The sequence below is a fragment of the Ctenocephalides felis genome, unplaced genomic scaffold (genome assembly GCF_003426905.1).
Source record: "Ctenocephalides felis isolate EL2017-DRISC unplaced genomic scaffold, ASM342690v1 CF-g0.4_SCAFFOLD_02482, whole genome shotgun sequence".
Lineage (NCBI taxonomy): Eukaryota > Metazoa > Arthropoda > Insecta > Siphonaptera > Pulicidae > Ctenocephalides > Ctenocephalides felis.
The window spans coordinates 1-15,300 of NW_020538636.1; the positions used below are offsets into that span (position 1 = coordinate 1).

The 15,300-nt window shown below is 28.9% G+C and overlaps 4 protein-coding genes and 1 pseudogene across 4 annotated transcripts; 3 read left to right on the plus strand and 2 right to left on the minus strand.

Annotated features, from left to right (window-relative positions):
* Window positions 1–843: 843 nt before the first annotated feature.
* Window positions 844–2,590, minus strand: LOC113380954 (annotated as a pseudogene).
* A 194-nt stretch (window positions 2,591–2,784) lies between these two features.
* LOC113380950 (protein-L-isoaspartate O-methyltransferase domain-containing protein 1-like) lies at window positions 2,785–5,767 on the plus strand. Its single transcript, XM_026619972.1, has 10 exons — window positions 2,785–3,232; window positions 3,566–3,801; window positions 3,953–4,053; window positions 4,126–4,282; window positions 4,341–4,550; window positions 4,723–4,803; window positions 4,894–4,976; window positions 5,040–5,460; window positions 5,521–5,598; window positions 5,664–5,767. The coding sequence occupies exons 1-9, from the start codon at window positions 3,024–3,026 to the stop codon at window positions 5,544–5,546; spliced, it is 1,524 nt and encodes a 507-aa protein (XP_026475757.1). The 5' UTR covers window positions 2,785–3,023; the 3' UTR covers window positions 5,547–5,598; window positions 5,664–5,767.
* A 464-nt stretch (window positions 5,768–6,231) lies between these two features.
* On the minus strand, window positions 6,232–8,067 carry LOC113380951 (WD repeat-containing protein 55 homolog). Its single transcript, XM_026619973.1, is given in 6 exon segments — window positions 6,232–6,891; window positions 6,966–7,116; window positions 7,119–7,139; window positions 7,206–7,323; window positions 7,531–7,805; window positions 7,882–8,067. Coding segments are annotated over 6 exon segments (1,158 nt in total). The 5' UTR covers window positions 7,976–8,067; the 3' UTR covers window positions 6,232–6,392.
* A 423-nt stretch (window positions 8,068–8,490) lies between these two features.
* On the plus strand, window positions 8,491–9,754 carry LOC113380952 (coiled-coil domain-containing protein 43-like). The gene is made up of 4 exons (XM_026619974.1): window positions 8,491–8,808; window positions 8,972–9,196; window positions 9,328–9,476; window positions 9,572–9,754. Exons 1-4 carry the CDS (start codon window positions 8,644–8,646, stop codon window positions 9,642–9,644), a joined length of 612 nt encoding a protein of 203 aa, XP_026475759.1. The 5' UTR covers window positions 8,491–8,643; the 3' UTR covers window positions 9,645–9,754.
* Window positions 9,755–12,202: 2,448 nt separating this feature from the next.
* On the plus strand, window positions 12,203–14,605 carry LOC113380953 (zinc finger protein 391-like). The gene is made up of 7 exons (XM_026619975.1): window positions 12,203–12,396; window positions 12,464–12,763; window positions 12,873–13,017; window positions 13,076–13,371; window positions 13,444–13,600; window positions 13,729–13,965; window positions 14,366–14,605. Exons 1-7 carry the CDS (start codon window positions 12,277–12,279, stop codon window positions 14,584–14,586), a joined length of 1,476 nt encoding a protein of 491 aa, XP_026475760.1. The 5' UTR covers window positions 12,203–12,276; the 3' UTR covers window positions 14,587–14,605.
* Window positions 14,606–15,300: the final 695 nt, after the last annotated feature.

Genomic DNA, 15,300 nt, shown 5'->3' on the forward strand with positions numbered 1-15,300 from the left:
GTTGTCTTGGCCGGTTCACGTTTCGTATTAGTTTTCTTGAGAGGCATTTTGTGGCCCTTGACACTGCGCTGGCTCTATATGGTGTTGATCTTATGTAATACATTTCTAGTGTATTTTTATTGTGATGACCTGACAGATTTTGATTTGAAGCCTAAACTTTTCACCGAAACAAATCGGACGTTGCGCTCTTATCTGAGTACGCGTTGAATAAAATAGTTTCAATCTAGATAACTTTTAGTCGAAAACAGAGAATTTCACTTTGAAACGTCGTTGGAAACGTAACATTTTTCATAATTATTGCATGATTTCAATTATTCAAGAATTTCAATCTTGTGTAATTACTTTTTTTACATAAAACTCTCTGAAAACTTTGTTGAAAATATTAAACATTTACACTTGTCATAGCTGTTATGCAGTATTTAAGCATGTTATATAAGAGCAAAATAAATTTCGTAACTGATACGAATTTTAAATGAACCTTAATGTCAAATATGTTGATAAACTTATATTTTGTGGGCCTTTTTCATTTTAGGACCCTTATATCAAACGAAAATATATATAAAAAAAATTTCTTGGTCAGTTGTATTCTTTGTTTTTACAGAAGCAGTTGTTTGAATTACAAAAAAATTTTTTTCATATTGTATCTTAGGATACAAAAATATAAAAGCTTTTATAAAAATATTAATTAGAGACAGATAAAAGCTGGAAGAGAAAATCCAAAAAAATATGTAATATCTTTCCCCATATTACTGAAAAAAATATTATATAAATATTATTAAAATGAACTAAGAGTAACATTTACATTTTATATTTCTCTAACTAATATTATAATGATAATTATGACTATTGTAGTAAGGTGTTGCCTTTAGGTTTCAATTTGCTGTTGATTATTTCTTGGCGTTTAGTTTCTTCTTGTTGTTTCAATTTTGCACTTCTCTCTAATGCAAAATCTCTTTCTGAAGAAAGAGTAACTATTTGTTTTAGCAATTTCACGCTGCTTAGTTATCTTCCTCAACCGATTCATCTGTAATAAAAATATGACTAATGTATATACATATGTACACACACACACCCACACACACAATATATATATATATATATATATATATATATATATTGTGCATGCAAAAAATACAAGGAATTGAATTTAAAGTCTTATTTCAAAGTGAATGGGGGTAAATATTTGGTGCCCTCATACCGCAAATTGTGTCTTAGAAGCCAGAGGTAATAATAATAACACAATAATACTAACAATATATATATATATAGATATATATATATATATATATATATATATACAGTATAATCTCACTAATCTGGCACTTTGATAGATCACATATTCAATCATGGCATCCAATAATCCGGCACCCAACGCCTCACTATTTTTTAAATTATATAAAAAAATTAAAACAAATATGATTTACATGTGAGAGATTGATGTCTGGATAAATTTAAACAAGGAATTTGCAGTATATCCATTTATCAAGCATTTTAAAAACAAATTAGAAGAACTTGCTTTTCTTCCTGACCAAATCTATAACTCAGACGAGACTGATCTGTTTTATAGGCCGTTGCACAATGAAATGCATTATTTTATTCATAATATCACTATGACTTTTTTGCTATAATCCAGTAATTCAAACATTTTAATAATCATGCACCCACCCATGTTTAATAGTGCTGTATTATTGAGATTACACTGTATATATGATTACTCTTTAGTAATTATTATGTTACTGTTGATTATTATAGACTTATTTGTAAAATGTTATTATGTTAATATATAATGTTAAAGGTAATAATGTTAAAGCCATTTCTAAAGTCTTTGGAGGCTTTAAAGTATTTAATAAATTTTAGACAAAATATGATAATTTGTTTACTCCTAAAGGTGTGGGTCTTCCATCCAAAAATGTATAATCTGGAAGATTTGCTAAGGGTCCACCACGATTTGGGTTTTCCGGCAAGTCTCTTTGTTTTCTCCATTCTTGATTTAAACCAACTTTGAGAATTTTATGTTTGGAGCGTGTGATTAAAACTGTAAAAAAGGGGATAATAACTCAAATATTTGTAATACTTGTAATATACAATAGAACCTCGTTTATCCGGACCTCAGTTATACGGATTCGCGATTATCTGGACTCCCAACGGCGATCAACTTAAATGTATATTCATACCTACAAGTCGAATTTTTGCATGAATATATATGTACATACATAAAGAAGCTTCAATTTTTAATAAACATTAATTTTCGTTGATATCTAGGTATGTATTTCTTATTTTTAATAGATACACAACATTATTGTTCATACATCCGATGATCCGGATTTTCAATTATCCGAACAACAATTAGTCCGGTTAATCGAGGTTCTACTGTAGTTCAAAATTTCTTAAATGAAAGATATAGGTTAGGTACTTACAATAAACTTGAGAAAGGCTCTTTTTCGCAATTATCACACTTGAATTCATTTTGTCCAATTAATTAACAAAATGAATTTATATTAAATATTTCTAATTGTTGTGTTAAATACTAATTATTCAATTATTCGTATTTTACATATTAAAAACATATGATCCAGTATCGAGAACTGTCAAAAACACCATTATGTATGTTCAGAGCGTTCAGAGCATGTTCAGAGCACAGGAACAAACCGGGGTTGCCATCTATGAGAAAATTGATTATTAAAATATTATTGCAGTTTGATTTTACTTTGTCACAAATTTTATTACAATATTCATCTATTTTGCAACTACAATTATAAAAGCGTTAAATTTTTTTGTCAGCGAGCAACTAACTGATATAAATGTCTTATTGCGAAAAAATATTTGTTTACCTTAAGTAAGAATGTACTATGATAACAAAAGGAAATGCATATTTTGATTATGGTGAATTAATAATAACAACCATTTGAGTACAATTTATTGTCAAATACTTTGCTGTAATTCAAGGTATTTATGAAGTTTTAGTTCAGTTATAAGTAGCCATCCATATCCATGTTGTTAAAAAAAAATTGACAAATTAAAAAATGGGTAACAATGTGAGTACTGCTACAAACAATCGTGAATTAGTGGAGAACTTGATAGCCTCTAAATATTTACAATCAAATGAAATTGCTGATGGATTTAGAATTGTCGATAGAGGAGATTATGTATCACCTTCAAAAAGAGAATTTGCTTATGCAGACTGTGCTTGGAAGTATAACGACTTACATCTTTCAGCTCCTTCAATATATTGGTAACTAAAACTATTTTAAAATTAATAACATATATATCTAAAGTTTTATTAAAGCTTTATACCCTTTATAAATTTCACTATAGAGTCTATGTTCAAAATTAATTATAATTTTGGTTAAAATGTTTTCTAACGCTTGGAATGGAAGTTTGTTTGATTGTATTTAAAATACTGCAAATTTCTAAGTCAAATGATTTATATAATTTTTGTCTATGCCATTCATAACACTTCTGTTATCTTAACATGTATATCTTATACTAATCCTAATACTCATGAATTTAAATATAATTATTGCTCATATTCTATTTAGATTATCACCATTTGTATATATTACAGTTTTGCGCTAGAAACTTTACAAATAAAGCCAGGCATGTCTTTTTTAAATATTGGATCAGGTACTGGTTACCTAAACACCATAGTTGGATTGCTGGTCGGGGAATACGGTATAAATCATGGCATAGAAATAAATAAAGATGTGATAGCCCATGCCGAAGTGTGTATTGATAGTTTCATGGCAAATACTTTGCCGCAGATAAAAAATACTAGTTTTTGTAGACCTACACTTACACATGGTGATTATTTTTAAATAATATATTTTTAAATCATTAAGAAACATCAGAAATATAGCATAAATAATTAAATATTATTATTAGTAGCAAATGCAAATCATTCATTTTCTAATAGGCAATGATATTTTAAGTTGCAATTATTATTGTTTTGTAGGTGATGCATTTGCGATACTTCCTAACATGTTATATGACAGAATCTATGTAGGAGCTAAATGTACAGAAGTTATGTCTAACTATTTTAAACAGTTTCTTAAGGTAAAATAAAAAAATATTGTAATATTAATCTTAAATTAAATTGAATATATTTTACTTAAAAAATAATGTCAGGTTGAAGGCTGTTTAATATTACCTATATCAAATTGTCTTTGCTTGATACAACGATTGACTTCTAAACTGTTCCATTCGTCACTAGTGACTGGAGTATCTTTTGCATCTTTAGTTTCAAAAAGTCCAAAAGATCCAGCGGGAGTTAGAAATATTGCACGTAAGTATGTGATTCAACAAAATGCTTTGCATCAATTTTGAATAATATTATATTGTAGCTTTTGGTTGTCCATTGACTTTAAGAGAATCGTGCAGAAAGAGCATTCGAGACTTGATAGAAAAAGAAACACTAGCCAGAATTTCAGTTGATAAAGATTTTCAGAATATCAATGATACAAGTGAAAAGTTAAAAGACAAAGAGGTAAAAAGTATTTTTCTTTCCAAAGTGCCATGTATTCGAGCTGATCTTGTATATGAAAGAAGAATTCGTGAGTATTTTAAATTTTCTGTTCCCTAAATAAATATGTGCAATATCATTTAAAAGTAGTTCTTTGCTTTGTTGATTTAGTTTTGATAATAAATTTGCATGGTTGGTTTCATGACTATACAAATTTTAATAAGGTAATTAAGTCTTGACGATAATTACTATTATTATTATAGAAAGCAATAGTACAGATGGTGAAAATGGAACACAGCTAAGAAAAAATAATGTTCAACTCAATATGTCTGAAAAAGATATAGGTCAGTTCAGTCAATAATTTTATAAACATCTATGCAATGTATTTATAAATATTTGTTACTATTATTACTTATTTTTGCAAATTTCTGCAGAAACTATTAAAAGTGAGCACATGAATAATTGTTCTACATGTACAAAGTACATTATTCAAGATAATCAAGCCCAACACATGGAAGTAAGTATTTTTCATTTATTTATAACAAATATATAAGAATATAAAATGCATTATTAAAAATAGTCAGATGATGAAAATCCAGTTGAGTCACTTGAAGAACTAGAAATGGATATTGCTAGGTTTCGAGATCGATTCCGATGGTTACTAGAAAATGTAACCATTAGAGATGAATTTATTAGAAGGCATCAAGAATCCATTAGACATGAATTTATTAGAAGGCATCAAGATTTGGTATTAGAAAGACAGGGACAGAATGGGACTGGGAATAATCAAAATAATGACGATATACAGCCTCAAAATGAAGATAATAAGACTGATGATACAACTAATAATTGGCAATTAATAGATTTGCAACAAGATATTACAGACTGGAATGATAATGAAAATGTTGAAGCTGAACAATCAATCACCAAATGCAAAACTATAAGCAAAAATTTAATCAAAGATAGTTCAACCATAAATAATGCATCTTGTTCACATGAAGGTGAGCTTATAATATATTCTTATTAATTCCATATTATTTACCAATTTTCTCTTCAGAAAGGCTCCAAAACGGTCTTCAGATTTTGATAATGAGAGTGAATCAAAACGTTTTGGGACTTCTCAAAGTAGTAGTGATGAGGTATGCATTACTTTAAAATTATTTGTGAACTGATCTGAATTATCAATTATAATTTTTCATTTTAGGACGAATTAGAGTTTCTAGATGACATAGATGATGAGAAATTACCCTCATCATCTTCATCTTCATCTTCGTCCTCTACATCATTCACTTCTTCAACATTGGACAGCCCCCCAAATACAGACACAACAGATTCAATGGAATCAATCTATGCATTTTCAAATCAAAATTTAGCGCGACATTTGCTATTAGATCCTGATGACGGTCAAAACGTTTTTCTTACTTACCAACAGAAAAAAGAACAAAAAACACAAGAATCTAAAATATCAAAGGAAATTTCTAGCTGGCCTGTTTATAAGCAGTTGACGTAAGTATAATATGAAGATTTATGAAGGTTTTTGGAAACACAACTATTATTAAGCTTAATTATCTTTAGGGATAGAATTTTAACTTAACTATGTATGTTTTCTTCCAGATTTATTAAAATTTTTAATAAAGTCGTTGATGAATTGCCGCTACCTCCACCCATTAAAAACTATATCATGATCATTGATTTGAATTACTTAGTACGCTATGATTAAATTAAAATTTGTTTTAAGTTAAAAATATTTAATTATTCAAAATAGTGTCCTAGTTTCTGAAGTATAAAAAAAATTGTGATAAATAACAGGTTTATTTTATAAATTGAAATGTAATATATATATATTGAGAAGTAAACATTATAGTTATACAGCAATGGTTTATCTTCAAAAATATTTAATTCGCCAAACCCAACAATCAATAATTAATAACGATCATGCAGCAAATCCAGCAAAGAAATCCGAAGCATCTTTCATTTTGCTAGAGGGTAAATTTTTCTTCATTTCTTTCTTTTTATTGTGTTTTTCTTTAGTGTTTGCCTTTTCATAATCTTCAAAGTATTGTATATTCCAAAATTTAATATCATTATTATGAGATGACGAAGCAATTATGGTTCCATCATTCGATATATCCATTGATTCAACAAATAAATTATGTTGCCCTACCACTCCTAAATGTCTCTGAGGGCTCAAATGTGTTGCACGAAGTATACCATCTTCCCCAGAAGAAACTACAATATTTTCTGTTACCGGTATTAAACAAGATATTAATCTCTTAGGTCCAGGTAAAGAATCACAATGCAATCCAAATTCATTCCAATTAAAACTATACAAGCGTCCTTTACTGCTACCTGCCACAATTTTGGTTTCATAATTATAAAGTCCTAAGCAAGTAAGTTCCTCCTCATATTCTTCTGATTGCACATGAATTTTTCTAAGTAAGAATCATTCAAATAATGTAAATATATATTATTTTTATATACAGTAATTTGATCATTAGTTTTGTACCTCATGTTTATATTTATTGTTGTCAGTGACCCATCACCACTTGAGCAGACTAAATATTTTTTGTGGTCATTAGTTATCATGTCAGAAATATAATCCTCGCACTTTTTTAAAGAAAAAAATGGGTCTTGCTCTTTGACTCTTAAATCCCAATTTTAACACATCCATCATCATCTCCTATGTGAATAATGGATCTTTATACGATAAACATGATAAATAAAAAATAAAGAATATATGTAATACCTGTAGCAAATATATTTTCATCAATAATTGTGAGGCAATAAGCAGGCACCTCATGTGCTTCTTCATAATTTCGTATAAATTTACCACTCTCAACATCAGTCAAAACTATTGATTTATCCTATTGTACAAATATATTAGAAATAAATAATTATTGTCATTTAATAAAATTATCAAACGAATTTGATATACTACTTAGTAGTCAAACATGTAACAATCTTTATGATAAATCTGAATTTCAATCAATTTTGCATGTATTATCAACTTATTACAAATGCACCTTCTATTTTCTTTATGAAGCAAATTTACATAGTATATTTTATATTACCTTTGCAGTAGAATATAGAATATTACCATCATCACTGAATTCTATATCACGACATGATTTTAGATGGCATTCGTGTGTTGCTATAAGTTCATTTGCATCTGTACTATATTTATAAATTTGTATATCTCCTAACATATTTGCTACCCCTAACAAATCATTTTTGGGATGAAAACATATATCAGCATTAAACTCTTCTGTGTTTATATCGGGTGGATGATTTCTTTGGAATTGTTGTGCTTCTTTGATTGCTTTAATCAATTCATCTTCATATTCTTCTAATTAACATATTGAAGAAAGATGATTATTGAAAAGTATTGCAATTATGATTAATATTATTAAGATACTACTAACCTTGATTCTGTAAATTGTTTTCGGAATCACTATCACTACTTTCAGCATCGTTTTCTTGTAAAATTTCATCATCTTCACTACTTGAATCTGACATTTTTATAATATTTTGTATATATTTATTATTTTTTTAAAGATTTTGTATCTAAATTATTTATTTAATATTTTTATAAGTGCGTGTATTTTATAGGTTAGAAAAGGGTATATTGGTAAATAAATTTCCCAAGGTGTCATAAAATTACTTAAACATAAATATATTTATTTTTATATACATTCGTAAATAATATATGATAATGGCTGAATTATTAAAATGACGTAATGTATTATAAATATAACTATAAATGGCTTATTTTCATTGATTTTAATCCTATAACAAGAAATTGCTTTTTCGAAAATTTGCCCAAATCAATCAGTTAGATTAGTTAATTAATAAATGAAAAACAATATGATTAAATATTAATTGGTTGACTGTAAAGTATATTGATGTAATTATATATAAAAAAAAACAATTATATTTTTAAATAAACCGCTCTTATAGTAGCAATAACATACCACAAGAAGATTAAATGCGGTAACACATGCGATCTCGATCTGTCGAATCTCATGCAACTCGAAATAGATTATTTTTGGAACTTTTTTCAGAATGTGTGAAATCGGGATTATATCATGTTAAAACAACAATTTCCATATTTGTAACTTATGAATAAAGTCCTCAAGCGGCCTTCTTGCCGCTAGCACGAAACATTTTTAAAATAATTCACTAAAATGGCAGCAGCGGGTGATAATTTCAGCGTCTGGCTAAATGACAAATTGCAAAAATTTAATACTGATGAAACTGTTTTTGGCTCTTACATTACTGGAATTCTCGAAGGCGATGAAAGTCATGAAGAAAAAGTTGAAGCTCTAGAAGGAATTTTGTCAGAAATAATTGTAAGAGTTGTATACCTTTGAAAGATAAATATACCTATTTGATTCTAAGATATATTTGTTATTACACAAAAATATGACTATGAAGAATTATGCATTAAACTATTTCATGTTAACTAGTAACAGATATGCTTGTTTCCCTCTGGCAATCCAAAATTATTTGCAGATCAGTGACATACCAAGTGTGGTAAAGGAGATAGTTGATAAATGGATTAGTACAAGACCTAATCAGGAGGAGAAACTTGCATCAGAAGTTGAAGATGTCGATACTCGATTAGCACGTCTTTTAGAATCTCAAACTTTAGCAACAACGGTGCAGAGACAATATACAGCAGATGAACTTCGTATTAGAGAAGCAGTATTAGCACAATATAGTCAGTTGTCAGACGAGGTGTGTTGTTGATATTCAATATATAAAGAAATAATATTTGATGCTAACTTTAATCACAGTACAAGAAGTAGTTAGCCATCTGCTTCAAAGCTAATAAGCAATGCCACTAAAGGATTTTGTTCTAACTCCAGGGTGAAGATGAAGAAGCATCAGGGTCGGATGCAGAATGTGATCTGGTGAAAAATACGAACGTTTCTGATGTTCTTCAAGCCAATAAAGAGAGAAGAGAGCAGGCAAAACTTGAAAGCCAGAAAAAGAAGGATAAAGACAAAGAAGACAGGTAATTTGAATGGATGTTGGACACTGCTGTTTTAAACTATAACAAACAATTTTTTCATGTGATTTTTATATTATTTCTTACTATTGTTATTCTAGAGAAAAACAAAAACAACAAAGAGAAGAAAAAAAGGAGAAAAGGAAGACTCAAAAAGGTGAAAGACGCAGGTAGCATGTTCGATACGCATATTTTCTAAATCATTGTGGTTGTATTTATTTCATTTTATAATTTATTTTTCCTATAATATTGGTTAAATATAGCAGGTTTTGTCACTAGTCAGTACTTGTTAGACCTTATTGTATATATAGCAAAATTTTGATCAAAATACATAATCAATATTTTAATAATTATATTCAAGATTTAATATGTTTAAAATAGAACTTGTTACTTGAGTACATTATTTTTTTGTAGTTTGTCTTATCTATTTCAGGTACTTCAGCAACAAATGTATTTCTTGCACAGTGAAATATTAACTACTAATTTGTAATTAATTAATTGCATTTAGTTGCAATGCAATTTCAGTATATTATGAAAACAAAATTTGTATTAGTTATCAAATTTAATACTACATACATTTGGAAAAAATAGTATTATAAATTTTGGTCAGACACCTTCCGAGTGTCAAAGTAACGCTCCTTCAGAGCGTCAAAGTGAGTCCTTCGGAATATCTCGATCAATTTTTTAGTGATAATTGTTTTCTTTGTTAATGTTCAACGATGACAGATCACAATGAGTACAAACATCTCCTCAAATTTTACATACAGCATACTTGTGTTTAATTATTAATTTAATAAATATAAATAAGAAGCAAAAATATAGTGTTTCGGGTTAATTTCGAGAGTTTTGTTCGTTTTTGCTTCAGAGATTATAATATTTGATGCTTAGCTATTCTGGTCAATTTCAGACCAAAGTTTTAATCAATGTTTAGTTGAGAAAACAGAGGCAAATTACTTTTAGAAAATACCTAATTTCACGAAAAATCGATGTTTCTTTATTCCGTTCGGATCATGTTCCACTGTGGCACTGTTGCTACTTTGAGAAAGACTTTGTTGAACTTGAAAACTATATTACTAGTCTTCATTTTTATTGTCACACGATTATGACATGTTTACAATTATGACTTTGTTTACAAAACCGATGAGGGATACTATACCTACGGGTATAAAATATCCGAACAATGTCAAAAAAAAGTAATGTTTCCCAAAATTCATGGATATATCAAATATTCGAAGATATTCTATCCACAGATTTTTTAACAAAGTTTTTGCCGTCTTATTTTTATGAAATATTCAAAGATATCCAAAAATTGGTGGATAATGCGTGGATACCTTGGAATATTTTATTTGAAAATAAAAACACAAAAACTTAGTCAAAAAATCCGTGGATATCTTTGAATATTTCATATAAATAAAACGGTAAAAACTTTATTAAAAAAATCCATGGATTGAATATTTCATAAAAATAAAACGACAAAAACTTCGTAGATAGATATCTTTGAATATTTCATAATAGTCCATGACTTGAACTTGATATTTAATATATTCATGTTTTTGTTAAATTAATATTTATCATATTCATACTTAATTTGAATATAAAAATATCAAGTTAAAACTTTAGGTATATATAGAATAATTTTTTATTCTTATTACGGGTGCTTATGACTTGTAAGAATGCCTTAAAAGGAAACAAATTCTGGGTCTCCCTATAGTAAAGGAAAAATATAATGAACAACTAATTGGTCAAAGTCTTTTTGATGAAAATGACAAAATTATACTGTTTGATGAGCTTTCAGGGCGTGCACCACTGTAAAACAACGAAGTCTTTCGTAATTTTAGCAAAAAAAATGGATTTGTTTTTGCAATTTTCGAAATGTTTTGACTGATTTCAAAAGATTTTGGGGCGCTGATTTTAAAAAAGCTATCCATTTTTGGATAAATCCACATACACTCTACGAAAAATCGAAATCTTTGGTCGCGAAATCGATTTTTTTCTTCAAAGATTGGTTTTGATAAATTTTGAATCGGTGAATTCGACAATGTTGTTCATTTGTGGATAAATCTACATACCTCTGCGAAAGATCGAAATCTTTGTTTGCAAAATTAAAATTTTACTAATGAAATGAACATTTTTTTTCGCCATTTTCCAAATATTTTGACCCATTCTGATAGTTTTCGAGGCGCTGATTCCTAAAATGAAATCAGTTTTTGGAAAAAAAAATCCTCCACCCTTACGACCAACTTGAAGTTTGAAAACCTCGAATTGTTATTCTGGGCTCAACCGTTTCTTAACAACCTCGACCATTCGCACATTTGAAATACTACATTTTTACGAAACTCATATCTTTCATTTAAAAATAAGACATTAGATTACCATGTGTTCATAACTATAATGGTGACCCCTACACTAAAGTTATAGGCGTCATAAAGTATTACTTTCATAGATAAACAAGTATTAGTTTATTAGTAACTTTTTAAAACATTTTCTGTTAATATGTCAGAAGTCACCGATGTGCATGAGACTCAGGTTTAACGGAAAATTTTTGTGTTTAAGTGATGGCGACATTGAATCATGGCGCAAGGGATTGTTTGTAAACCTTCTCGTTTGACATTGTTGACATAGGACCTTACAAAGAACTTTCAACATATAAATGTTTGTGGCCTATTTTTTTGGTTTTATTGATTATCACTTGAAATTAAGAATTTTATTATCAATATAATCTTGTCATACTATATTCTGTCAACGTTTGGTTCATATTAGTTGTTAATTTCTACAGTTTATTGCATTTTATACTATATGTGATAAAATGACTACTGAAGAAATGGATTTTAATAAAATTTGCCGAGTATGTTGTAGTGAAGGAGTTATGATGTCTTTATTTAAAGTTCAAATGTCGAAGAAATTAATGGCCTGTGCCTCAATACAGGTAATGCCCAGATCAATGACTTAAAAATATTGTAATAAAGCAATTATCACATATTGATTTATTGAAGGTTTGGCAAAATGATGGTTTACCACCTCAAATTTGTAATAAATGTGCTGCAAAGCTTCATATAGCCTTCCAATTTAAAAAGCTGTGTGAGCGTTCAGATGCACGCCTCAGACAATATATAATTAATCCTCAAGCAATGTCTCAAATTCAACATCAGCAACAACAACAACAGCCACAACAACAACAGCAAACTGCACCTCCTCAAGAAAATCAAGGTTGTGTTTATGTTGAATGCACCCCAGCTCTAGATAATTTAAGCGAGCCTAAATATTATGAAAATTTACAAACAGTTTCATCACAGGTGAGCCCTCTTTATTTTCAATTATATAACTCAAGAGTGCTAAAAATATTTAATGAATTATCTTTAAAATTGCTTTGCTATTCTAAATAATAACATTTCTATTTAACAGTTGTATGCACAATCAAATTCTCTTCAGCCTTTACAATCATACAGCATTCAAGGTTTACATGTGCCTTCAGTTCAGTTTCCAGTTTCATCAGCTCAATATAACACAGTTCATCCAAATGGACATATACTAATTGGACAATTGCCAGGTATTTGATCATATAAAATCTTTTAATTGTCCACCTTTTTTATATTTTTTTCTTGCAGTATCTTCTGCAGGACAAGTGGTAACTCTAAATAATGCTCCTGTTCAGTCAGTAGCGCAAATGCCAGATAATATAATGAAAAATACAAGTACTAACAGTATGCGAATGATCAAGAGGAAATCTTTGCAAGGTGTTATAAGATCTACAAATGAGAATGATGGATTTAAATGCTCTATATGTTTTAAGGAGTTTAGTTCTGCTTCAAAGTTAACTAGACATGTTAAAACTCACTCAGGGGAAATGCCTTATAAATGCAAAGTATGTCACAAAGCTTTCTCTCATAGTGGAAACTTTAAGGTATTTATTGAGATCAAAATTAAACAACATTTTTTATCAGTATTAATAGATGTATATAACTCTTTTTTGCAGGTCCATATGCGAATGCATACTGATGAAAGGCCTTTTGTTTGTTCAGTGTGCGATAAAGCCTGCAGACAGGCGCAAGACTTGGAAAAACATATGCGCACACATACAGGGGAGAAGCCGCATGTTTGTCCCGTTTGTCAAAGGGCTTTCTCTACTTCCAGTAAGTCTGAAGCATGAATACATATTTAATGACCTATTTTATTTCTATATTTTTGTAATTTAGCTCCCATTTGTTATCTTTTCCATTAGTCAAAAAAAGTATCAATATATTTACTTTGTTTTTATTAGGTAACCTCATAGCACATGGGCGTATTCACACAGGAGAGAAACCTTATGTCTGTTCTGTATGTCAGAAAGCCTTTTGCCAATCAAATGAATTGACAAAACATGTTAGAACCCATACCGGTGAAAAGAGTCATGCTTGCACAATTTGCCATAAAGGTTTTAATGGCTCTTCTACTTTGATTGTTCATATGAGAAGCCACACAGGCGAACGACCCTACATATGTAGTATCTGCAATAAAGGTAAATAGCTTGATAAAGGCCATTTTGTTAAGAGCATTCAAGATTTAATGTATTTCATTATCTAATATCATTTTATTTACTATTTATTTGTTCACTAACTGTCTATTAAATACCTGAATATAATCAATTCAAATTTCTCAAAATACACCACTTTGAATACACTGGTTAAATATTTTAATCCAGTTTTATATATTGCAGAAATAAATAATAAAATGTATTAAGTTTTATGAATCATAGAATTTTTAAATTAATAATTTAATTCATAGTCCTATTTTATTAATGTATGAATTTGTACAATTTGTACAATTTGAAATGCATGGTTATTATATGTTATATTTATTACGGTTATTGTATACTCTTTATTCTATCACTTCAATTTTAATTATAATTTCCTTTTTAGGCTTTACACAATCAAGCTGTTTGGCGGTGCATATAAAACGACACACTGGAGAGAAAAACTTTCATTGTGAAACATGTTCTCGTTCATTCGTAACAAATGCTGATCTAAAAGAGCATATGCTTACCCATAGCTCTGACAAACCCTTTGGATGCAATATGTGTAATAAAAGATATTCTAGAGCAAATGATTTGAATAGGCATACAAAAACTCATGCATTGTAAAAATAAAAACTAAATGTACATCGGGATTTTTTTTAAATATTATTTCTCATTTATAATGTAACTATAAAAATATGAGACTACTACTGATATGATATATTATATATCTAGATAGATATAATATTATATATATATATATATGTAGCGGGTTGCCAACACGCATAGCGGCTTGTCAACACGCATCACATGTCTCTGGACAGATTGGCCCATATAGTGACAGCACTGAGAAAAACAAAAGGAAATTCAAGTGTCAGATCGGACACGGCTTTTGTTTCTCCCTAGTCGAATTTGCCTAAAATGTATGATTCTTAAAACCTTTCTTTTCAATTATCAATAAGAAAATACCAATAACGTTTTATTAACGATCAGTATGACAACACATAGTGTCGTGGATATTAATCATATATAAAATAAACGAAATATAAATAATATTTTATGAAATTTATTATGACTACAATTGGTATTAATATGGACTAAGCCTCCATATTTTGGTGACCCCGAGAGTGAACAAGTAACACACATTTCGCAAGAAGGTAAGAAGATCAAGTCATTTTTAGAAGTAACAAAATAAATTCAAGTCTCAAGAATTATTAAGAAAAGAATTTTTAAAAATATAAATAATTATTATAAATGGCTCACAACTTCCATAATTCGAAGAGCATTCTAAGCATACAACTGAGACTCCGACCACGCACTTCAAGATCAACAACAACACGT

What these genes read in the sequence shown, in the direction of transcription:
- LOC113380950 (XM_026619972.1), top strand. Translation starts at nt 3,024, where the DNA reads ATGGGTAACAATGTGAGTACTGCTACAAACAATCGTGAATTAGTGGAG. An exon ending in ATCAAGCCCAACACATGGAA is followed by an intron (nt 4,977 to 5,039) that starts GTAAGTATTTTT and finishes TATTAAAAATAG; the next exon opens with TCAGATGATGAAAATCCAGT. An exon ending in TGCATCTTGTTCACATGAAG is followed by an intron (nt 5,461 to 5,520) that starts GTGAGCTTATAA and finishes CTCTTCAGAAAG; the next exon opens with GCTCCAAAACGGTCTTCAGA.
- LOC113380952 (XM_026619974.1), top strand. Translation starts at nt 8,644, where the DNA reads ATGGCAGCAGCGGGTGATAATTTCAGCGTCTGGCTAAATGACAAATTG. An exon ending in GAATTTTGTCAGAAATAATT is followed by an intron (nt 8,809 to 8,971) that starts GTAAGAGTTGTA and finishes AATTATTTGCAG; the next exon opens with ATCAGTGACATACCAAGTGT. An exon ending in GATAAAGACAAAGAAGACAG is followed by an intron (nt 9,477 to 9,571) that starts GTAATTTGAATG and finishes TTGTTATTCTAG; the next exon opens with AGAAAAACAAAAACAACAAA.
- LOC113380953 (XM_026619975.1), top strand. Translation starts at nt 12,277, where the DNA reads ATGACTACTGAAGAAATGGATTTTAATAAAATTTGCCGAGTATGTTGT. An exon ending in CTCATAGTGGAAACTTTAAG is followed by an intron (nt 13,372 to 13,443) that starts GTATTTATTGAG and finishes TCTTTTTTGCAG; the next exon opens with GTCCATATGCGAATGCATAC. An exon ending in ATGTAGTATCTGCAATAAAG is followed by an intron (nt 13,966 to 14,365) that starts GTAAATAGCTTG and finishes TTTCCTTTTTAG; the next exon opens with GCTTTACACAATCAAGCTGT.